Source organism: Eupeodes corollae, chromosome 2 (genome assembly GCF_945859685.1).
Source record: "Eupeodes corollae chromosome 2, idEupCoro1.1, whole genome shotgun sequence".
In the NCBI taxonomy this organism is placed as follows: domain Eukaryota; kingdom Metazoa; phylum Arthropoda; class Insecta; order Diptera; family Syrphidae; genus Eupeodes; species Eupeodes corollae.
In genome coordinates this window covers 118,351,638-118,375,861 of record NC_079148.1, presented here as the reverse complement: position 1 = coordinate 118,375,861, position 24,224 = coordinate 118,351,638, and the positions used below count along the sequence as shown (strand labels likewise).

Sequence of the window (24,224 nt, the reverse complement as noted above, 5' to 3'; positions counted from 1 at the left end):
ACTTGAATCCGTCCAAAACAACTTGTATTGAACGGTTCGAAAGAAAATTTCTAATCCAACGAAGAATAGATTCGTTGATACCGAAAGCACGCATTTTCGATAAGAGAGCAAGATGCCAGGCTTTATCAAATACCTTTGAAATATCAAGTGCAATAATCTTACTTTCTTCAAAACGATGTAAAGATCTGTTCCACTGTTCGGTGAGATGAACCATGAGATCACCAGTGGACCTATTGCAACGAAAGCCGAAAGAAACTTCCGTTCCTCAACATATTTCTTACGTTGATAATTAATCAGCGTTTCCATGACCTTAGAAAGAAGGGACGTTAGTGCTATCGGTCGGTAATTTGCGGGAGAAGAAGATTCGCCTTTTTTTGGGATTGGCTGAACAAATGCAGTTTTCCAACTACTCGGAACGAGCCCAGAAAAATAGGATAGATGGAAAAGCTTACGCTGTGGTTTTGCTTGCGTGGAAGAACACTTCTACAGAATAATAGTTGAAATCTTTAAGAACTCTCGCCAAAGTTCGAGTACGCAAAAAGATTGGTCCCATAGAATCATTTACGCGTTCAAGAACTGGGGGAGTCATGACACTTACTGGTAAGGTGGAATTTTCGGCGTACTGCCTTGCAAATAAGTTGGCTTGATAGTATAATTTAAATATAGTTTCTGGCATATGACCGCCACGACTGGCTAAGACGAAGTCTAATCTGGAGGTCAAATTTTCTATGACTTTTTCCAACATTAGTGGTCATATATCGGCAACAACACGACAAATTTTGTCCTCCAAGTGGGCAATCATTTCGAGCTTATCGGCGAGAAATAGCGACTTTTCTGAAAAAATAGTCAAACGCATGAGCGGTTTCACATGCACATTTTCATGGTTCTATAGCGGCCACTGTTGACTGTAATCTTTAATTATTCCACTAACCCCGGGTTTCCCAAAGTGTGCTCCGCGAAGAATATCCAAGTGCTCCGTGGAAATATTTGAAAAATATAAAAACTCCAAGACGGACTATTAACAAGTTAATTTTGGGCTTGTTCTTGTAATTTTGATCGCAGCAGTCGAATTGAAATTGATGTTCAAAAAAATCAGCATAAGTAACTACAAAAACTTTCAAATAATTTTTTGTTTTTTCAATGGCAGCCATAGAAGGCCTAAAGGCATTCACAATCAGGCTAAAAAATTTGTTGTGACCGTTCCTTTGTCAAATAACACAATATCAACACGAATCGGAGACTCAGCAGAGATTGTGAAAGCTACTTTACTTTCTTTTACGAATAAAAGTCAAATAATTTGCGCTGCAAATGGATGAATCAACGGATCTTGCAGGGTTGGCTATTTTAATAGTATTTGTGCGCTACCAATATCTACAGTCCTTTCAAGAAGATGTGTTCTTCTGCAAGACGTTGCCAACTACAACTGGAATGACATACCATGGGTTAACTGCGTCAAAGTATGCACAGACGGTGCCAAGCCCATGAATGGAAAAACGTCCGGTGCCGTCGCAAGAATAAAGCAAATTATTAAAAGAAGCACCAGTAGCCATTGCGTTTGATACCGCCATGCCCTCGCAATTAAAAAAATGCCGGTCTCCCTTAAAGAGGCTTTAGACGAAAGCGTGAAAATAATCAACTTTATTAAATCACGTCTAAAGGATACAAGCTTTTTTAAAGTATTGTGTGATGACATGGGTAGTCTACATACATACGTCTTTACTTCTTCACGCAGAAGTAAGGTGGCTTTCTCGCGGAAAAACACTTACGTGGCGTTTTAGAAATAAGAGCTGAAGTTAGAACTTCCTCATTGACTATAACTTTGTTTTGGGGGACATGTTGTGTAATGAGCGTTGGTTATTGAAATTGGCGTATCTGTCAGATATATTTAAAAAAAAATTATTTGAGGGTAATTGTTTTTGATGTCAGTTACGAAATAGAAGCATTTAAAAATAAAATCCAGTTTTGAGCTGAATCTATAAAAAATCGAAACCTAGACAACTTCCCATGCTCAAAGAATTTAAAGTAGTTATAGATTTGGACATTCCCGATGATATTTTAAATGACTTTCATATCCACCTAGTAGGTTTGCTGGATAGCTTCCTCCAATATTTACCACACGAATTCCACCTGAACATTAAGGAAAAGTTTGGGCAGCAATTTTGGCAATATCAAATAAACAATCATTCCATAAAAGGTGATCTGTGATACACATACAGAGTACTGACACTTGAATAGTTTCCTGGATGCAAGTGCCACTCATAGAAAGTGGCATCAGGGGTGTGTTTCTATTTAACGACAGGAGACAGCATTGAGTTTTCGAAGCACGGTTTCTAACTTCCCATTGGACAATGCTGTCAAGATCAGAATTTAATGAGCTTATCATACGCTGCCGTTTAAGTTCCACATCCGAAGGACAAGGCTGTGAATCCAGAAACGAGTATGAGAAGCTGAGAGTACTGACGTCGGCGAAACAGTTTAATGGATAAGAAGTGGTAGACATAAGATCATTAATGAATATAAGGAAGAGAGTCGGAGACAAAACGGAGCCCTGGGGGACACCAGCATTTATTTTATGAATTTTAGACTTGAAACCATCCAATACAACTTGTATTGAAAGGTAAGAAAGGTAATTTCTAATCCAACGAAGAAAAGATTCATCAATACCAAAAGCACGCATTTTCGATAAGAGAGCTTGGTGCCAAACTCTATCAAATGCTTTTGAAATATCAAGTGCAATAATCTTACTTTCTCCAAAACGATGAAAAGATTTGTTCCACTTTTCAGTGAGACAAACCATGGGCCTATTGCTACGAAAGCCATACTACCAGCCATTAAGAACCTTCCGTTCTTTGAGATATTTCTTGAGCTGATAAGAAATCACCGTTTCCATGACCTTGGAAAGAAGGGACGTAAGTGCAATTGGACTATAGTTTGAGGGGAGGAGAATTCGCCTTTTTTAGGGACACGCTGGACAAATGCTATTTTCCATCCACTCGGACAGAGACCTGTAGAGTAGGAAAGATGGAAAAGTTTACGTAGTGGTTTTGCCAGCGATGAAGAACACCTCTTCAGAACAATTGGGGAGATACTTTCCGGGCCAGCGGATTTGTGTATGTCAAGGTCTTTCAGTACTCTTGCAACTGCACGAATGCGAAAGAAAATTTGTCCCATAAAATCGTTTACTCTTTTAAGAACAGGAGGAATCAAGACACTCTCTGGTAGTGTCGAATTAACAGCAAACTGTGCTGCAAGCAAATTGGCTTTATCAATCGAGCTTACTTAGGGAGTTTCATTGTGGACGAGCGTTGGAACCGAGGATGACGTGGTGTTTCGTACGTTTTTTTACAAATGACCAGAAATGTTTACTACCTTTGGGACAATGTAGTATTTTTTGCCTTAATTTCTGATCATGCAAAAATTTGGTTCGACGAATATGACCATTACATGTCTTTCTAGCTTGTTTGAACTTATTCCGGTTTTCTTCAGTCGGGTTGGATTTATAACAACGGAAACTTACATCTCTGAACCTAATAACCTCTTTACAGCTCGAATTAAACCATGAGTTCTCTTTGGGTTTGATAGATTTCACCCTATTCGGGATAAAATTTCTCATTCCACAAAGAATTAAATTTGTAACCATACCTGCGCTGACGTTTTTATCAAGAAAACATAGTGACCAGTTAAAGTTCCTGAAGAAGTCGTTGGGACCGTCCCAGTTGGCTTTCTCATTACGCTATACACTTCTCGTAGGGTTTTTCTCTTTAACTGATTTTTTTTTGGCATGAGAAATAAGCAGATATGGAAATGGTCTGATGTGCCTAGAGGTGATGCTGTATGGCATATTTAAAGATAGCTTGGACAAAACGTCGGTGTTATATTGACCTATTGACTAAAATAGTTCACATAATACCGGAACATTTACTAAAGATGAAATTAAATAAACAAATCGCTCTATTTGCATTTCTCATTATTATTGTAGTGTACTTTACTGTCATGTTCAATCGCTTGCTTATACTATGTAAATAAAAGATTCAATTTTCTACAAAAAGGAACTCGATTCATTTTTATATAGGTCAATAATTCAACCATCTGGTTTTATATCATCCATAAATACAACTACGGTGTTCATACATATGTAGGTTTTTTTTATTTTATAAAGTCTTAAAATCTGAGAATCTAAGAAAAAAATAACCTACTCGTAGAACAAGCAACCTATTATGGTGTTGTAACTTTGTCTGCCATAAACATTTTCGTTGCAAAAGAAAAGCAGAAGAAGAAGAAAAAAAAAATATACCTACAAAATAACTGATTGGCAAACTTTATTTTTTCCTTTTATTGAAAAAAGTTTATCCCCATCTGTTTTAGTTTGCCACAAGTTTAAAGAATGTTGTTTTTTTTTGTCTATGGATCCGCATTTAAGAAGTTCCAAGATGTATAAAATAAATACTTTTTTTTTGTTATCTATTATAAAATGAGATATGAGAAAATAAAAAGTTCTTAATCGGTACCTATTTAGTCTAATATATTATGTATGTTAAAATAATAAATTAAACGAAACTTTAGGTACTTAAAAGAATTAGAAATCATTTGTTTCATATGTGTGCTTCCATAAAAATTCTTGGATATCAATTTAAAATTTTTGAATACGTGTACCAAATATCATTTGCTTTTTTTTACTTATAAACAGAAAATAGAAATTTTTTGGTATGAACATTGAACAAGGTACATAATAGTCATTGACTGATATTTGTTCAGTTGAATTAAGTTTGTTCACAAAATTAAACAATGTTTTTATTCAATTTGTTAAGCATTATTTTTTTGAGTATTAGGCATAGAAACTTAAAGCTGTTTTTACTTTGTGGGTTCGTGATGTAATTATTGTTGGTTTTACTTTTAATATAAAACATATATATAAATGACTGTCTGAAAATGATTGTATATTTAGGCACATGTGTCTAAATATTTTTCTAGCTGAATAGCAAACCTTGAAATGAAAAAACCGCCAAACTAATAAGTAAAAGTTGACGCATGTAAAAAACAAAAAGAACTGTCTTTATGCATAAATTAGCACTTTTTAAAAAATGAGCTAGAAATTAATTTTATTAATTTAAAGCAATTTTGTTTTAAGTATTTAAATATTTTACTGATTAAAATGATTAGCAATCGAGAGAGTTCGACCTTCTTGTGGTGTGTGGTGGTGGTTTAACTTGACGTGACGTCAGTTCTTTCATCCTGATAACATCTCATCATCGTTTGTGGGATGTTAAGTGGATTGTCTGGTGGTGCATATCGGACATTTTGATAGTTTTCCTATGTTGCTTAGTATCGTCGTCTTGGTGGTTTTTTATTGTGTTCTTCTTTAAGCTTGGGCATCGTTTTTTATATATGATCTTTTGCTTGAAACTTCTAACCCACTAAATTGTTTCGATTACATATTTTACATCGCCAAAAATGCTGCTAAGTGTTTAGGTTTTCTCCGAAGATGCAAGAAGTTTTTTACCCCGATCTGGCTATAATTTACAAAGCTTCTATTCGTCTAAACTTACTTATTTTACTTTAGTTTGCGCTACAACGCATTGTGCTCCTAGGCCTCAAGTAATAACTTTCGCCAGCTTACTCGAACTCTAGCTTGCTGCCTTGTTTCGATGTTAAGTTCTTGGGTCTTTTCCGGGACTTGGCGTAGAGTGAAAATTTGGCCGATGGTAGATTCTCCAGGCCTGGAGCCACACTGGTAAGAGCCAATTAGTTCATCAGTAAATGACTTGAGACGTTCACATAATACGCTGGACAAGATCTTGTACGCGATGTTTAAAATGCTAATGCCTCTGTAGTTGGCGCAGAGAAGGCGGTCACCTTTTTTATGGATCGGGCTTAAGTTCCACTCGTTGGGCATGCCTTCTTTCGACCAAATTTTATTAACTAGCTGGTGCATGCTCCTTACCAGATTTGCTCCAGCGTACTTAAAAAGCTCCGTCTACAGACCGTCATCACCGGCCGCTTGGTTCGACTTCAGCCTGGTAGTGGCTAGTTTGATCTCACTCTGGTCGGGTGGGTGGAACTCTAGATCGTCAACCAAATGGATTTGACGTGGCTGCTCGCTGGCGGAATGGTTGACTTCATCTACATTAAGCAGCTGGTTGAAATGATCTCCAGATATTTAGCATTGACTGCGTCGCGACTAACCTCCATATCTTTGCAGGTTCCAAGGCGGCTAGTGAATCCCGTTGTTTTCTTTTTGGCTCTTCTATAAAAGCTCCACACATGTTTCCTGTTAAGACATCCCTGGATCTCCTCGACTTCACGCTGCTCATGAGCTTTTTTATTTCTTTAGAGCAAACGGTTCTTATCCCTTCTCTTGTGGACGTAATGCTGGCGGGAAGATCGTGTCCTCCTTTGCTAACACAATCTGTATTCCTCCGTTTCGGCTTTGTTTACCTGAACACATTTAGAGTCAAACCAGGGGTTCCTTGGTGGCGGCTGTGAGAAACATAGCACCTCTTCTGCAGCATTCCTGATGGATTGTTTTCAAAGCTGCCAGTGGGTCTCTGGGCACATTTCGTCCGTAGTGTTTCTCGCAAGCTCTAGGGTTCGGCAAAGGTATCGTCCTGCTGCAGTCTTCCAACTTTGAATCTTCTCCTCAAGGTTGTTGTTCGCCTTAGAGCTTCCATGTATATTCGTACGAGCAGTTTAGCATTAACTATAGGTAGTGGTCGGAATCTATGTTGGCTGATCTGTGCGTACGAACGCCAAGTATGCTAGAGGAGTGTCTTCCGTCAATAGCAACATGATCGATTTGGTTGCATGTTTGATCATCGGGGGACCGCCAAGTATATTTGTGGATATCTGGGCGAATGAATCTGGTGCTACTCATCACCATGTTTTTCTCGGCTAGGAAGTCGATAAGCCTGAGTACGTTTCCAGATGTGATGTCGTGTAGGCTATGTCTTCCGATTGACCTACCACAGATGCTTTCTTCAACAATTTCTATTCGTCCAAAACTCGATTATAATTCTCACACTTGGGCTGGTGCCCCATTAACGTACATGAGTCTCTTGGATAGAATCGAAAAAAGAGCTCTAAAAAGGAGATCGTTCTTTAACCGAAACATTTGCTTCTCTTGATCACCGCCGCAAGTTCTCGTGCCTATCATTGTTTTATCGTTATTTCTATAAACAATGGTCTAGCAAATTAGCCAGTTGCATTCCTATCCTTAAACAATTCAACCGTAACACCCGTACTGCTAGGAATCCCCATCAGTTAACCCTTTATCCAAATATCTGACGTAATGTTAAGTACAGAGATTTTTTCTTTAGACGCACTACACGAATGTGGAATGCTTTACCAGTCTCAATATTTTCCACTCGGAGAATCGGTTTCTCCTTTTTAATCTTATTCTCCTTTCCTATTTGCTCGCACTGTGTTTCATCATTATAAAGGCATTCATAACCCCTTTAGTGCGTGCACTATAAAAAAATACACTACATTAAAAGGTTGAAAACCCCATTTGCTTCCTATGGTTTTCTTGCAAAGGAAAAGAGCTACAGTAGCTTTTTTAATTCTTTCCTGAATATTAGGTTTCCAACTTAATTTTTTGTCCAATATCAGACCAATATACGTATTTGGCTTCATTGGTAAAAATTAGTGGTACACTTTTTATTGAAGGAGGTACAATTACTGGGACCTTGTATTTCCGTGTAAAAAGGACGAGGTCTGTTTTTTGAGGATCAGCAGTGATCAGCCCATCTAGTGAGCATATTGAGTGCTTTTTGGAGGAGGTCTCTCAGTGTATTAGGCTGTTCTCCTGTGACGGCGATAACAACATCATCGGCATACGCAACCACTCTGTAGCCTTCCTCTCAAGGGATATGAGTAGATCGTTAACCACTATGTTCCACAGGAGAGGGGACAGAACACCACCAGACCTTTTTGTACAAAAATCCTCTATCTTAGAGTTGATGATCCTGCTTTTTGGCATAAGATTAATCAACTCACAGAGTAAGTATTCGACGTTAAGGGTCGTCATAGCAGAAGTGTTAGTGGATGTGTCAACGTTGCCGAAAGCGTCTTCAATATCCAGGAAGGCCACCATAATACATTCCTTTAGCTCTAGGGAGTATTCGATAGTTCTTACCAGAGTGTGCAAGGCTGTTTCTACCGATTTCCCTTTGCAGTAAGCATGCTGAGACATCGGATATCAATCAATCATTCCAGAGTTTTAAAAATGAATGATGATAGGCTAATAGGTCTTAGGTCCTATCTTTAAAGTTATATCAATGGTAAGTTGTAGCTCAGCTGGTACGATTTGTTCTGGGCATGGCGATTTATAAGGTTCGAAACTATTTAGAGCCCATGTCAACTTTTCTTTTGTAACAGGACCTTGGGGAAAAGTTAAGTTAATACCCGACCCATGACGGTTTGCTGTATTAACGGATATAGAGCTATTTCGGAAGTGGGTGTCTAGTAGCAGGTTTAGCGTTTTTTCGCAAGAGTTAGTCCATGTACCATCTGAGTTTTTAAGACAACTAGGCATGGTTGAATTTGTCGAGAGAATCTTCCATGAGGATCTTTTGGCTATTCTCAATTCTTGTTTATACTTTTTGAGGGATTCCTTATAGGAGTCCCAATCTTGGGGGCGATGATACTAACAACATTTATTTTAAATGCATTGTAAAATGCTTATTAATCAAAAAGCGTTTAACTCTTAGCTCATAGATTCGAAATTAAGACGTAGAGGTGAGAGAATAATCCCCAAATGTGTCTTCTCTTGTGAGGTCTAATTTTTGTTTTACTCAAAAAGACTTATGGGAGAAAAGACAGATGGAGTTTTAATTAGGACAACAAGAACAAATGTATACTGCAAAGTTATCAAATTAAGAAGTATTTAAAAAATTGTCATTGTTTTTAAAATTGGTATCAAGTGCTCCCATTTTGTCCACTACTCTATTAATAATCGTATAAGAAATAAGACTTTCTTCATTCTTTCTTCTTCACCTATTTAAAAATATTGTCAATAATTCATAAATTAATTAATTCCAAAGTCTAAAAACACTTTTTCTTCATTTCGTTAGGTAAAGATCATTTAACTTTATTGGTAAACAAAACTCATCATCCACACTTTCAATGTTTAACAGTAGGTATTAATTTACATATTGAAAACCGTTAAAAGCCCTGCTAATTGAAATATCCAAACACTCATTAAATTTTTGTTTACTTTCAATAACCTATAGCGATAGATATATCTGCTATAACTTTGTATAAGAACAGAAAAAAAAATGTCTGTTGTATTATTTATTATTTAACCTTGAACTTCATTTACATTGCCTGCGGTCAACCGACCAGAATTGACCGCCAGGCGCTAGAAACATGCGTCTCAGTTATGCATGTAGTCATTTCTCTCAGAGCTTAACACTAAAGTTTTACAACAACAAAAAACATAAGGTAGTTATCACGTGAAATGCAATTAATAGTTTTAAGACCTCAGCCTTCATGTTGAGAGCTTAGCCAGTTTCATTGTATTGGCATCACGTTGAAAAAAAAAAATAAATACAAAGCATCTATCTCGAAGATATCCAAACAAGTTGAATAACCTGTCTTTTTAAATGCTATTGCTGACTATTCGAGCCTTAGCATTAGCTTTAAGGTGTCGGTTGTAGATATAAAAAAAAACTAATTATAATTATCATCAGACAGAGCCAAAGCCACGCGGAAGAAGACGTAAATAAACAAAAGTTCGATAAGTAGGTAAGTAGAATGTACGTATAATAGGCATTACTCGCTCCGAACAACAGACACGTCACACGTTTAGATTGTAGGTGAGACATACCTGCCTGCCTATCGGTTAAGCAAGCGAATAACTTTCGATAAAAATACGTTTTTTTAGATATAAACTGGTTCACCTGGCCTGCAATCAAACCGTATCGAAATCGAATTCAGACACACACAACTTTGAGGGCTATCATCAGGCAAAAACACACACTTCCAGTCAAGGTCATGATACACAGTTTATGAATTTTTCTGTTGGCCCGGTAGCTAGCTTGTTAAACGGATAATAATCAAGGTGGGGGAGCTACTGCTACTGGCACTAGCACTGGCATGCCAAGAGTCCAATTTATTCGAATTAATTGGACGACAGATCTCGTATCGCTTCGGCGCGAGAATCGAGAACCTAGATACAATAGCCGAGAACCAAGAACCAAATAAAATGCAGGCATAGCTTTTTAATTAATATACTCCATCCCATGGCATTGTTGGGTCCTAATTGGATTGCGTCATTTTAGTTAAGAAGAGAAGACTCTATTTATCTTAAGCTAGGGGAGGCAACAACTTAAAACTTACCGTTATGACAACATCTTTGATATTATTCCGATTTCGTATGACCATGCCAATTGGCTTTTTCATATAGATTTTCGGCATTTTCGGCGGCGGCGGCGGAGGTGGCGGCGACTGTTGATTTCTGACCTATGGCCTGGGTTTGGTCGCAGCTACAACTCGGCGCGACGACTGCGATGCAAATTGTTGGCTTTTGTTGATTGTGTGGTGTGCACGACAAGGGTGCTCCGCCAATCAACTAAATCACTCCCGAACACGACACAGATGCATAAAGGATTCGAGAACTACCACTCGAGCTACGCACAATTTCAAGACTATTGACTTTTGAATTTATTAGACGAGTGCGGAATTTTTTCTTTTTGTATTTTTCAAAACTTTGTTGTAAAGGAATTTGGGTTGTTGACTTTTTATTCGTCTCTTGAATTTCTTCATTCATCCGTCACACCACCACTGACATTGCGTCGTCGTCTCGTCCAGAAACGCGAACCGAACTCGCGACTTTTTCCTTCGTCGTTTTTTTTTCCTTGCTTCTTCCAGAGACACCACCACGACGACGGAGACGAAATGAGAAATTTTTATTTTACGATATAAACGACTCGAACTGGACACAAAAAACGGAACCAGTTGGAGTGTTGTTGATTTAGATTGTGAATTAATATTTAATCGAGTACGAGCGAGAATTTTGATTTTGATTTGGATTATTTTTTGAGTTTTTTTTCGTCGAGAAGTTGCAAAGTTGTATATCTCGCTTTTGTGGCTGATAAAGGGAAATCTGACAGTTGGCAAATGATGATGATTTATTTGGATTAGAGAGAGGGAGATGAATAGTGCGAGTAGAGAAGGAGATGGCAGTAGTGAAATTGGCAGGTGGATTTTGAAAAGTGATGCCAGGTTTTACATTTTCAAAACTATAAGGCGAATGTTTGTTGTTTGGCAGTTTATTCTCTTAACAAACAAATATTAGGAAAATTAGAAAACTATGATAAGAAATGGTAAAATAACGAACATTTTGAAAAGATAATATATAAGACATATATAGAAAAAGAACGTATGTTTACAATAACAACCAAATGAACATGACTTGAACCATAATTATATCTTGCGGACAAAGTACACACATCGACCTCCACCTAGGTCGATCCAGATACCTCCAGTTGCACCCTTGCAGGTCAATCCGCAAACACCCTAAACTTGTTTCTTACTTCTGACCCTAATAAATACACAATCAGTGTATTAAGTAGTATTCACATGAGCGCGACCAACGAACGACGAATGAATTACAAAATGTGAGTTTATATACGTTTGAAGACATATTTCCACACAAATTCTTAACAAAACGGTAGCAATATAGTTTCTATTTGATTTATGATACATACTTTTACTTTTCAATATAATATATTGAGAAATTTAAGAAAACAAATTTATTCGTCGCGAAAAAAATTATAGTTGATACGAACTGTCAAACTTTATTCGCGTTCCACATAATCCACACTCGCAACGAATAAAATAATCGCGCGTACTTAACCTAAAAAATCGTTCTTATTTTGGTTTCGGTGGTGAATGGTGTTTGGCTGTGGCTTCATTCGCGACGAATTAAAAACTCTCATGTGAAAGAAACGTCAAAATCGACGAATATTCGTTCATTCGTTGGTCGTTGGTCGTGCTCATGTGAATAGTACTTTACCGCCTCTAGACACTTCAGACCATTGTATCGTATCTGCAAAATTCTCATGTCTAAGAAACCCAGTTAAAGAAAAAACTCATATGAGAACCGTTTGGCAATATGAGAAAGCCACTGGGACGGTCTCAATAAATTCTTCCGGAACTTTAATTGGTGACTATGCTTCCTCGATAGTGACGTGGATTCTAGCGCAGATATGGATACAAATTGAATTCCTTGTGGAACAAGAAATTTTATCCCGAATAGGGTGAAATATATCAAACCTAAAGAAAACTCATGGTTTGATTCGAGATGTAAAAGCCAACCCGACTGAGGAAAACCGGAATAAGTACAAACAAGCTGGAAAGACATGTAATGGTCATATTCGACGAACCAAATTTTTGCATGATCAGAAATTAAGGCAAAAAATACTACAATGTCCCAAAGGTAGTAAAAATGTCTTGAAATTTTTAAAAAATTTACGAAACACCACGTCATCGTCGGTTCCAACGCTCGTCCACAATGACACTCCCTATGTAAGCTTGATTGATAAAGCCACTTTGCTTGCAGCACAGTTTGCTGTTAATTCGAGGCTACCAGAGAGTGTCTCGAGTCCTTACTTACTTACTTACTTACTTACTTAAGGTTGCGCTACAGTCCGGGGCGGACCTGGGCCTCAACCAACAAGCGTCTCCAGCCAGCTCGGTCCCTAGCTAGCTGTCTCCAGTTTCGCACGCCAAGTTGGTTGAGGTCCTCTCCCACCTGGGTGCGCCACCTGAGTCGCGGTCTTCCTCTACTGCGCCGTCCCTCGGGATTGGATTCGAAGACCTTCCGGGCTGGAGCGTTGATGTCCATCCGCTCTACATGACCTAGCCATCTAAGCCGTTGGACTTTGATTCTGCTAACTAGGTCAGTGTCGCTGTACAGCCCGTACAGCTCGTCGTTATATCTTCTCCTCCATTCTCCATCTATGCGTACGGAACCAAAAATCGCCCGAAGAATTTTTCTCTCGAAACATCCTAAGACGCTCTCATCTTTCTTTGACAGGGTCCAGGCCTCAGCGCCATAAATGAGAACCGGGATGATGAGTGTCTTATAGATGGTGATTTTACATGCTTGAGAGAGGACTTTACTTCTCAATTGCCTTCTAAGTCCAAAGAAGCAGCGATTTGCAAGAGTTATTCTTCGTTTGATTTCAGCGCTGGTGTCGTTGTCTGCATTAATAGCGGTGCCTAGGTAGACAAAGTCCTTAACTACCTCAAAGTTATAGCTGTCCATGGTGACGTTTTGTCCAAGACGTCGTCGTTCAGTGTCCTTTTTTGATGACAGCATATACTTGGTCTTGCCCTCATTGACCACTAAACCCATCTTCTTCGCTTCCTTCGCAATGCTCAAAAACGCTCCACTGACATCACGCTTTGATCTTCCAATTATGTCAATATCATCTGCGTATCCGAGTAATTGGATGGATCTTTGGAAGATTGTGCCTCTAGTGTTTACGGTTGAGTTTTGCACAATTCTTTCCAGAACGATGTTGAAGAAGTCGCATGACAGTGCATCGCCTTGTCTAAAACCTTTTTTGACATCAAATGCATCGGTAAGATCTTTTCCGACCTTGATAGAGCAGCGTGCATTCTCCATCGTCATTCTGCACAAACGGATAAGTTTGACAGGGATGCCAAAACTAGACATTGCTCGGTAGAGCTCTTCCCTATAGATGCTGTCATACGCGGCTTTAAAATCGATAAAGAGATGGTGGGTATCGATTTGAAGCTCCTGGGTTTTTTCCAAGATCTGCCGTAGTGTGAATATTTGGTCGATAGTGGACTTTCCTGGTCTGAAGCCACACTGATAAGGACCAATCAGGTTGTTGACGAATGGCTTCAGACGTTCACATAATACGGCAGAGAGGATCTTATACGCAATGTTAAGGAGACTGATGCCTCTGTAGTTGGCGCAGTTTAGAGGGTCTCCTTTCTTATGTATCGGGCACACTATGCTGAGATTCCACTCATCGGGCATGCTTTCTTCCGACCAAATTTTGCAGATGAGTTGGTGCATGCTCCCTACCAAGTCATCGCCTGCTGCTTTGAATAGTTCGGCGGTGATGCCGTCAGCTCCAGCAGCTTTGTTTGACTTAAGTTTAGATATAGCTATCTTCACTTCGTCAAGGTCGGGTAGGCGGAATTGTTGATCTGCGTCGCCGAGGTTGAGTGGTTCTATCTCCCTTACAGCGGAATTCGGTTCGTCATCGCCGTTATATAATTTGGAGAAGTGATCTTTCCATATTCTCAGCATCGACTGCGGTTCTACTACGATGATCCCCTGATCGTCTTTACAGGCTTCGGTTCGTGGCTGGTACCCTTGGGAGGTTTTTTTTACCTTTTGGTAAAACTTACGAACCTCATTCCTGTTGTGACATCCCTCTATCTCCTCGATCGCGCGCTTCTCATGCTCTCTTTTTTTCCGTCTAAGAAGCCGGTGTTCCTCTCTCCTCTTCTGCTCGTAGAGCTCGCGAGCAGCTCTAGTCCTTTTGTGCAGCGCCGTTTTGTATGCCTCTTGTTTCGCTGCGTGCGCTTGCCGGCATTCGTCGTCAAACCAGGGGTTTCGCTGTGGTGGCCGTGTGAAACCTAGCACTTCAGAGGCGGCATCTCTGATGGCTGCAAGGCAATGTTGCCACTGGTTTTCAATGCTTAATGCAGGAAGCATAGGACTCCTTAGGAGGTTACTAGAGACTCGATCGGAAAAGGACATGGCAGTCTCTTGCGATTGTAGCCGTCTAACGTCGAATCTTCTCACAGTACCTCACAGGGATATCCGTAGCCGTACCTTGGCTACAACGAGGTAGTGGTCCGAGTCAATGTTGGCCTCTCGGAATGTTCGGATATCCTGGATACTGGAGAAGTGTCGTGCGTCGATCGCAATGTGGTCAATCTGGTTGACGGTTGATTGATCAGGAGATTTCCATGTCCCCTTGTGGATATTGAGATGCGTGAACTGCGTACTAGCTACCAGAACGTCTCGCCCCGCAGCGAAATCGACCAGCCTGAATCCGTTGTCGGAGGTGGTGTCGTGCAGGCTGTACCTCCCGATTATGCCACCAAAGATGTCTTCTCTTCCTAGCTTGGCATTAAAATCTCCTAAGACAATTTTAATGTCATAGCCAGGGCACTGCTCATATGTCTTGTCCAAGAGCTCGAAGAACATATCTTTGGTGTCTTCATCTTTCTCCTCTGTTGGGGCATGCGCGCATATTAGGCTTATGTTATGTGATGCGCTCGCTCACACTGTTGAAACTCAAGACTTTTTGCCTGAGCCTAGTTCCAACAACAAATCCACACCCAAATAGACGCTGTCTTTGTTCTCGGTAGCAGTCGCCGTAGTAGATATCGCAGTCTTTTAGTTTGCGTTTACCCGGTCCATCCCATCGCACTTCTTGGATGGCTGTAATATCTGCCTTGCAGCAGTTTAGGGCTTCCGCTAATTGTTCGGCTGCACGTGGTCTGTTAAGGGACCTAACATTCCACGTACATATCCGAAGTTCGTTGTCCTTATTTCGTTTGCGCGGGTTGTCAACAGTGAATCCGTCCGTATCCGAGGCTTGTTGTTGCTTCGAAACTATGATGTTTTTACGTGGCCAGGAAGTCACCCCGACGGCACAACCCCCAACCTGGAGGGCCAGATCCTTAGTATAACTCCAAGGAAGGGGAGCCGGATGAACCGCTCCTTATAGGCCTGGGCTCCGAATATGTCGAAGAAGCCCTATAAGGTGTTCACTAAGTAGTTCGACCTTACTGGAACTGTAGACGCCACCGTTGATTCTATCTCGAGAATTCGTCCGCTGCCGCCTGGATAAGGAGAGGTGCCTTAGTGGAAACACCTCTCCCCCCCTCTCTCGTTTGCTGCCCCCAACAACTTTCCACTGGGGTTGGAACCCAATCTCCAGTTGAGGTACTAGGCACCCGATGTTCACCGCGGGGAGGTGAGAGTAGGAGTTGATAGACAGAGGTGGGTTTTGAGAAAAACCTGTGGACGCTTGTGTCCTCTTGAATGCACATGTCTACCATTTGAACATCGTCTCGAGTCCTCCTGTTCTTAAAAGAGTAAACGATTTTATGGGACAAATCTTCTTTCGCATTCGTGCAGTTGCAAGAGTACTGAAAGACCTTGACACACACAAATCCGCTGGCCCGGATAGTATTTCATCTATTGTTCTTAAGAGGTGTTCTTCAAAGCTGGCAAAACCACTGCGTAAACTTTTCCATCTTTCCCACTCTAGAGGTCTCTTTCCGATCGGATGGAAAATAGTCCAGCCTGTCCCTTAAAAAGGCGAATTCTCCTCCCCTCAAACTATCGTCATGGAAACGGTGATTAATTATCAGCTCAAGAAATATCTCGAAAAACGTAAGCTTCCTAATGACCGACAATATGGCTTTCGTAGCAATAGGTCCACTGATGATCTCATGGTTTATCTTACCGAACAGTGGAACAAATCTTTACATCGTTTTAGAGAAAGTAAGATTATAGCACTTGATATTTCAAAAGCATTTGATAACGTTTGGCATTAAGCTCTCTTATCGAAAATGCGTGCATTTGGTATTGATGAATCTCTTCTTCGTTGGATTAGAAATTAAAATTCTAGCCGTTCAATACAAGTTGTATTGGATGGTTTCAAGTCTGAAATTCATTAATTCATTAAATTCTGGTGTCCCCCAGGGCTCCGTTTCGTCTCCGACTCTCTTACTTAAATTCATAAATGATCTTATGTCTGCCACTTCTAATCCATTAAATTGTTTCGCTGAGGACAGCTTCTCATACTCGTTTCTGGATTCACAGCCTTGTCCTTCGGATGCGGAACTTAAACGGCAGCGTATGATAAGCTCATTAAATTCTTATCTTGACAGTATTGTCCAATGGGGAGTTAGAAACTGTGCTTCGAAAACTCAATGCTGTCTCCTGTCGTTAAAGAGAAACACACCCCCGATGCCACTATCTATGAGTGGCACTTGCATCCTCGGTATGTGTATCACAGATCACCTTTTATGGAATGATCATATATTTGATATTGCCAAAATTGCTGCCAGGCGTTTAGGATTTATCCGACGGTGCAAGAAAATTTTCACCCCTTCTGATCTGGCTGTAATGTACAAAGCCTTCATCCGTCCAAAGCTTGAATATAATTCGCATATCTGGGCAGGTGAACCCAAAACAAGTTTAAATCTCTTTGATAGAATACAAAAAAGGGCTTTAAATGTGATAAGCGATAGAACTATAATCGAAACATTTGCATCGCTAGAACACCGCCACAATGTTTCATGTCTACGTTGTTTTCTCGATATTTTTACAAGCAATGTTCTGTCGAATTAGCCAGTTGCATTCCACCCCTTAAACGATTCGGCCGTAATATCTGCACTTCAAGGAATGCTCATCAGTTTACCTTTGAGCTTAATTTCGGGCGTACTGTCAAGCATAGAGATTTTTTCTTAAATAGCACATCGAGAATGTGGAATGCTTTAGCCAACTCTGTTTTTACCTCCCATTTTGATGTTCAGAGCTTTAAGACCAATGTGCACCGGTATCTCCTTTAAATATTTCCCTATTTTCCTAATGCTGGCACTGTGTTTAAATATAAACATATAAAGGGTACCAATAACCCCTTGAGTGACTTTAATTATAAAAAAAAAGATATTCACTAGGATCTAAGAAGCTAAAGAAAAGTCATCTGATATAAGGATTTTTGTGTAAGGAATATCTTTTCCCATATCATTAATGAACAAAAAGCAGTGGTCCAACATGACTACCTTCAGGAACTCCCGAAAGCACATTAATAATTTTACAAATACAATTCTTAAAGTTAACAAACTGGAATCGGTTAATTAAATTCTGATTTTTGTCTCATCTTTTATCAGTTGAGGAATTCCTTTTCAACATCCCAGGAACATTTCTTTCTAAAAGCTTAAAATTGTTTTATAAGAACGTTGTTTTATATTTTGACGAAGTTCGACAACATAAGCCAGCCCATTTTGATTCCCATCGTGCGACTTAATATTATGCTTAACTTAAACCTGAGCTCATGTTACTTACTTTACTAAGGTCCTCAGACCTGTTAAGTTCGTTGGGAACCCCTTAAGGGCCATAGGACCTCTACTACGCCTACGCGCCATAGTGTACGGTTTCCGGAGATGTGTTTCAGCTCCCTCCAACTCTTGCCTAATGACGCTGATTCCGCCTCGACTGTCCTCCGCCATATGCTGCTCGGTCGTCCAGCTCTTCTTCCTTCTTGTGTGAGCGGATTCCACTGCATTGCATATGTCCAATCCATTGCCACTTACGTTTTCTTATTATAGATTCTATAGATTCCTGACCTGTACTTATATGGAGGACCTCCTTTAAAATACGGTTTGGCCAGAAAATCCTTAGGATGTTACGTAGACATCTATTTACGAAAGTTTGCAGGTTTTTGTTATGGCTGTAGTAACCTTCCAAGTGCGGCACCTAGAAAGAAGCACAGATTCGACATTTTTGCAAAACAGTCGTAGCTTTGTTCTTAAGCTGATAGCCGATGTGTGCAGATGACGTCTTGTTCGGTTCTGCCCCACAACTTCTCCTTCTCTCTCCAAACTTGTTGTCATTTGATGGAGATCCATATTCCTATGAGATAGTAAGCAAACATCGTCCGCATAATCCAAGTGCTTTAAATAGGATGTCAAAGTCCATTGGATCCCTCCGCTACCTGACAGAGCTGATCGCAGTTCATCACTTATCACCAACAAAAACAATATTGGCGACAGAATACAGCCCTGTCTGACTCCGCTTTGGATTTTAAAATAATCTGTCAATCTACTATCGTGCAGAACGTGACACTTGGATCCATCATATGCTGCTTTAATAATAGCAATTCGTTTTTCTGGAATGCCTATCCTCCGCAAAGTTAGCCAGATATACTCCCTGTTAACGCTATCAAAGACCTTCTCGAAGCCGAAGAGGGCATGTTGATGAAGCCAATTGTGTGATTCGATCTCGAAGGCTACCACGATAAAAATGTTATTCAATGGAGTGATCAGTTTCTAAAATCGTGATTACTTCTGCATATGGCTTCGTTTACACAAGGATTTAAGCTTGGTAGTCTCAGTAAGGTGTGTTCAACTCATGATCAGAATAGGTAAGGTGAGAGTTTTTTTCGACGTAATCTGAGATGCATCCATGTGTCACAGTGTGACTTCTATAAGCCTAGGAATTAGAAAAAAATCCTACTTAAATTACTCTTCCTTTATTACTTATAGTCAAAACCTTTAACATAAAACAAAAAAAAGTCAAAAACATTAGCTTTAGAGTTCTTCCGACCCTAATTATTTCTTTTATTCTTAAAATCCTTATCTGCATTATATTATTTTTTATAAATTCTTTATAACCTAATCGCTCTCCTCTTCATCGTCTTCCTCCTCATCATCGTCCTCTTCATCTTCTTCATCATCATCTTCATCGTTTTCACTTTGATTAACTTCCTGTTCGTCGTCTTCTTCACTTTCTTCGTCATCTTCACCGACAAATCCATTCTCTACTATCTCCGCTCCACTCTCTGTGTCTTCTTCGTCCAAATTTGCCATATCATCGTCTTCTGTTTCATCATCAGAACCTTGTCCCAGCTGAACAACATCCTCATCGTCGTCATCATCGCTATCATCACCTTCTTCCTCTTCATTTTCTGGCAATTCAAGTTCTTTCACTTCTTTTGTTTTCTTGTTTTTGCCACTTTCCATATCGTCTTTTTTGGATTTCTTTGCGTTCTTCGCCGCTGGTTCTTCAACTTCATCTTCCTTCAGGGCAGCCTTCATTTCCATAAGCTTCCGTTTCTTGTCCGCAGCAGGCTTTGCCAACTTTATCAATTTACCATCCTTGGTCATGGTAAACTTGGCGAGTACCTCATTGGCTTCCCGTTTCAGTTTGATCATTCTCTCTTCTCGTGGGCCAAGTACCATAGGTGTCTCTTCTGGAGCCTGGGCCATGCTCATGTACAGTGGCAATGATGACGTTCCTGTGAGGCCGATCTTCAGATGAAGGCTACGTATGTTGCCCAATCCACCAGGGAAGACCGTCTTCAGCTGACTCACCACATGTTCAACATTCTCTGCTAGTTGCTTAGAGCTGTATTTGTGCGATCCAACGGGAATGCTCTGCAAAGAGCTCTTAACCAACTGTCTGAAGGCGGTTTTCTTCAGAGCCTTCTCGATCTCAGCCTTGATGTCTTTGTTCTCATTAAGACGCACTGCATGGAAGGTGTTCCTTGGCTTTTGGGTGAACTACAAGAAAATATGTACTTGGTAAGAGGATCCTGTCGAGTTTCTTTGAATAATTTACCTTTCCAACCAGAGCTCCTACATGAGCAACTATCCGCCCGTCACACATGAAGTACTCGTAGCTGGCGCATAGCCGCCTTTTCTGCTCAAAAGTTTGGTATTCTTTGCGCAGCTGGTTCATTGGCATAACCGTGATACCTTCAACTCCATTCTGAAGGAGCAGATCTTCATAGTGGTGTTTGGTAGGCTCGTAGTCGACTTTGCCACCACGTTTTAAATCAGGAACTACCAGTAGGACATCGTCATCCTTTCCAACCAGCGAGTGCTTGAGATTTCTGAAATCAAAAAGAGAGGAGATTTACTATCGTTATTCCTTCAAAGAAAATATCACTTCTACTAACAGTTTGACCATCCTCTTGGGACAGCTTGGAATCTTGAAGCTAGCTACTTCCAAGAAGTAGCGATAGTCATCAAAGATCATAGACTTCTTTGTTTTGACTTCCTTCTCGACGGTGGTTTTAAGGGCTTCAGCAATTTTCTTGATATTCTCGGTGTTGACAATCGAATGGAACTTCTCCTCGTCGTATGGAATCGGATCGTAACGGAATGTGGAGCCTTCTTTTGGCTTCTTCTCGGTCTTGGATGCATCGCCTTTCGAGGTTAGTTTCGCCTTTTTGTGAGCAATTTTAGCCTTTTTCTTTTCCTGCAATGCGATTATTGGCTTTTTGGGTTTCTTAATTTTTTCGACAACTGGAACAGGTTCAGGGGCGGATGCAGTTTTCTTTTTGTTCTTCTGCTTTTTACCTGCTTTGCCTTGTTTGGCGGCGGCATTGCTCTCAGGAGCAGGGGTAGCTGGAGTTTTCTGTGCCTTTGTTGGAGCTGGAGCAGTTTTGGCAGATTTTTTTTGGGTTGCGTCTGCTTTAGGTGCAGCTGGAACAGGAGCTGATTTGGCTTTAGCCGGTGGAGCTGGAGTAGGTGCAGCTTTCACTTTAGTCGGCTGAGCTGGAACAGGTGCGGGTTTTGCTTTAGTCGGTGGAGCGAGTTTAACTGGAGCTGAAATTTCCTTAACTGCTGGAGCTTTGACTTTCTTCGCTTGTTTAGCTGGTTTCTCTAAAGCAGCAGTCTTTTCCACAGAAGTAGTCTTTTTGTTGTTCTTTTTAGAGACTTCTGCAGGTTTATCCGCCTGCTTCACACCATTTGTGGCCTTTTGCACACCATTTGCGGCCACGTTTTTTTCCTTACCAGCTTTGTTCTTTTTTCCTTTGGCATTCTGAGTCTGTTCTGGTGATTCGGGCACGAGAATCAAAGGTTTCTTCGCAGATTTCTTCTCCCCATTTAACTCCTTCTTCTGCTGTTTCTTTGTAATAACTTCTTTGCCTGGTTTTGGCAAAACTTTAGCTTCTTTCACCGGAGTGCTGTCTTCCAATAATTTTGCTTTTTGTGATATCGCGGATTTTTCTTTTTTCAATTGTTGTTTCTTTTCTTTTATGGGATTATTCAATTTTGGTTTGTTTCCCAAATTTTTGGGAATTGGTTTTTGTAGTTTTACCATTTTTGGTTGGATTATTTTTCTGTCGTTAAATTGTTAAAATAAATTTTATTTTTATTTAAAATTGAAAATCACACGGCAAAGAGACAAAATTGTTGGATGTCAAATGACACGTGCGTTCGAATTTTGACGTTTTGGATATTTTGTTGTTTTCAATGAAAGTTCTCTTAGCATTGAGCTTTGTATGTTGTTTGCAGTTATAATGAATGAGTGCGTTCAAAAGTAGAAATAGAAAAATTGCACAGTTGTGTAGCATATTTTAAAAACTTCAATGTTTCTTGAAGCGTTTGTTATTACATTTTGCATTTGAAATGACAACAGTGGATGGCTTTAGTGCTTATAAATTAATTAGGTGTTGCAACAGTCCGTCAAGAACCAGTTCCTAGTGACTAATAACTCTCGTCCTGTTTGCGAGTAATTGCAGGCAGGCATTTTGTAAAAACAGAACAATTTGACACATTAGCTACAGATTTACTTGGATAAAAAGTTATTGACAAGTCTTAAGTTAATGTCGCTTTAAGAAAATCAATTTGTCTTACAAATAATATACCTTTTAACTTATTTTTGGTAATTAAACGTCAATTATGGCGCCATAACAACTTTTTTGCAATTTTTTCCCAAACCTTTAAAATGTAGTTTTATGGTGAAAACATTTTGTTGGGTTATATAATATTTGATTAACACCCTATCATGACATTTTAGTTCTGAACACATTCACTAGGAATGACATTTGAATTTTCATTCAACTTTAATCTCTTATTTTTGTAAACAAAAGCTAAGTTGCTTATAAAAATGGACAATAAAATTGTAATTCATCCTAAATCTAAGCCACTAAGGTAAGATATTTGATTAAAAAAAATGTCTCGTATATTTAACTGTCTTTCGGATAGCCCTTCAAAACTAATCTCTCAGCGAAACATTCCCATTGGAGCACTTAGAAGTGGACTTAAGAAAACAACACCCACTGGAACAGCGGAGGAATCTGAAGAATTATCTAAAATTTATGGTATTTCAATGATTTTTCTTACCATATAATACATTTAAATTTGAAATCATGTTACAGATGAATTAAAAAAGCAACTGTCAATTCCAAGAGTCGACAGATTAGCTGGTAGATCCGAAGGTGAATGGGATTTCGAGAGGAAAGCAGTAAAAGTCCTTCGAAAAGAAGGAAAATTTAATGTGTTTGGCTTTTCGTTAAATGGAGAACTTTATCTCGAACCATATGAGGCTCTATTTCTTCTCGAATTGGTATATTTCAATGGACTATTTAAATGGAAAATGAATTAAAATTTGAGTTTTGTTTGTCTTTTAGAATCGAATTGATATTTCGTATTATTCGATGACTATGTCGATTGAGCAAGGTTACACTCTCCTCCTTGGCGAAGAAGAAAGTCTAAATTATAAAAACTACTTAGTTTACTCACTATTCTCTCGAATTGGTTATATTGTTCAAAAGTACCAAAATTTAGTGTTCTCGGAAGAACCTCCAACATTCGAGGATTGTATTTGGAGTCTTCTTGAGAATTCTTGTCAAAATAAACCAATTCCAGATCGAATTCAAAATTCAGAGTACTTCCCTGAAGTCGAGAAATCGATGAACGATATTTGCAAAAAAATAATGAACCAAGAAGATCAGAAAAGTGCCAGTAAAAAGGAGGACTATTTAGACATCTCCTTCGAAAGAAAAATAAAACCGTCGGGTAAAAGAAAAGTTGATACATCCACTGATTCATGGCATAGCAAAAGACCTCGGTATGACTTTGAATCTACGAGCGAACAAAAGAGTTTTATTGATATGCTGACGAAAGAAGAGGAATACAAAAAATTTGAAGAGATATTTCAAAGTTTTGACATAATTAAGCTGACACCTCAATTCGAATACGATGATATGGATTGTGAAGATTTGCAAATTCAATTCGATGTTCATTTGCACAATGAAAACTTCAGAAAGTCTGAACCTAAGGTACCTGCATTTCGTTTGGCTGTTTTAAATAAAGATCAACCTCACCCGAGTAGGTCGGTTATATCAAAGTGTTATCATAATCAGTTACATAAAGTGCCCGTATTGGTTGTGTCAGTTAGTGAATCAAAACATATTCAAGCCTTTTTGTATTATTTTACTTAACATTAGGATTCAATAAAAAATCATTATTTTCAAATATGGAAAATAAATAAGCGTAGCCATTAAAAAAAAAACTGTTTGAATTCAAAACTAAACGAGATTGCCTTCCGGTAAGAAACTCGGTACAAGACCTGAGCGAGCGGTCATGTTTTAAATCAAGATCAATTTGTACAAATCATACTTGACTACTTTTTTTGAATTTTAATATTTGCATGATAGAGATTAGGTTCTCTTAAGTTTATAAACTTCCCATAGGAAGTTAGT

At 39.4% G+C, this 24,224-nt stretch overlaps 3 protein-coding genes and 1 long non-coding RNA gene across 4 annotated transcripts in view; 2 read left to right on the top strand and 2 right to left on the bottom strand.

The window, feature by feature from the left end:
• LOC129947395 (hippocampus abundant transcript 1 protein) overlaps window positions 1–11,098 on the bottom strand; it is a 134,654-nt gene extending 123,556 nt beyond the window's left edge. Inside the window, exon 1 of the mRNA XM_056057932.1 lies at window positions 10,336–11,098. Coding sequence (XP_055913907.1) covers window positions 10,336–10,413 — 78 coding nt within the window. The 5' untranslated portion in view covers window positions 10,414–11,098. The remainder of the gene's footprint in view (window positions 1–10,335) is intronic.
• Window positions 9,172–10,258, top strand: LOC129947397 (uncharacterized). Its single transcript, XR_008781711.1, has 2 exons — window positions 9,172–9,812; window positions 9,881–10,258. It is a non-coding gene; the product is annotated as an uncharacterized LOC129947397 (long non-coding RNA).
• An 8,213-nt stretch (window positions 11,099–19,311) lies between the features above and the next one.
• Window positions 19,312–21,957, bottom strand: LOC129947019 (ribosomal L1 domain-containing protein CG13096). The gene is made up of 3 exons (XM_056057421.1): window positions 20,688–21,957; window positions 20,348–20,621; window positions 19,312–20,289 (listed from the first exon to the last, which is right to left on the bottom strand). Exons 1-3 carry the CDS (start codon window positions 21,836–21,838, stop codon window positions 19,402–19,404), a joined length of 2,313 nt encoding a protein of 770 aa, XP_055913396.1. The 5' UTR covers window positions 21,839–21,957; the 3' UTR covers window positions 19,312–19,401.
• Window positions 21,958–22,566: 609 nt separating this feature from the next.
• On the top strand, window positions 22,567–23,991 carry LOC129946285 (uncharacterized). Its single transcript, XM_056056419.1, has 4 exons — window positions 22,567–22,671; window positions 22,726–22,841; window positions 22,899–23,086; window positions 23,151–23,991. The coding sequence occupies exons 1-4, from the start codon at window positions 22,628–22,630 to the stop codon at window positions 23,961–23,963; spliced, it is 1,161 nt and encodes a 386-aa protein (XP_055912394.1). The 5' UTR covers window positions 22,567–22,627; the 3' UTR covers window positions 23,964–23,991.
• The last annotated feature ends 233 nt before the right edge of the window (window positions 23,992–24,224 follow it).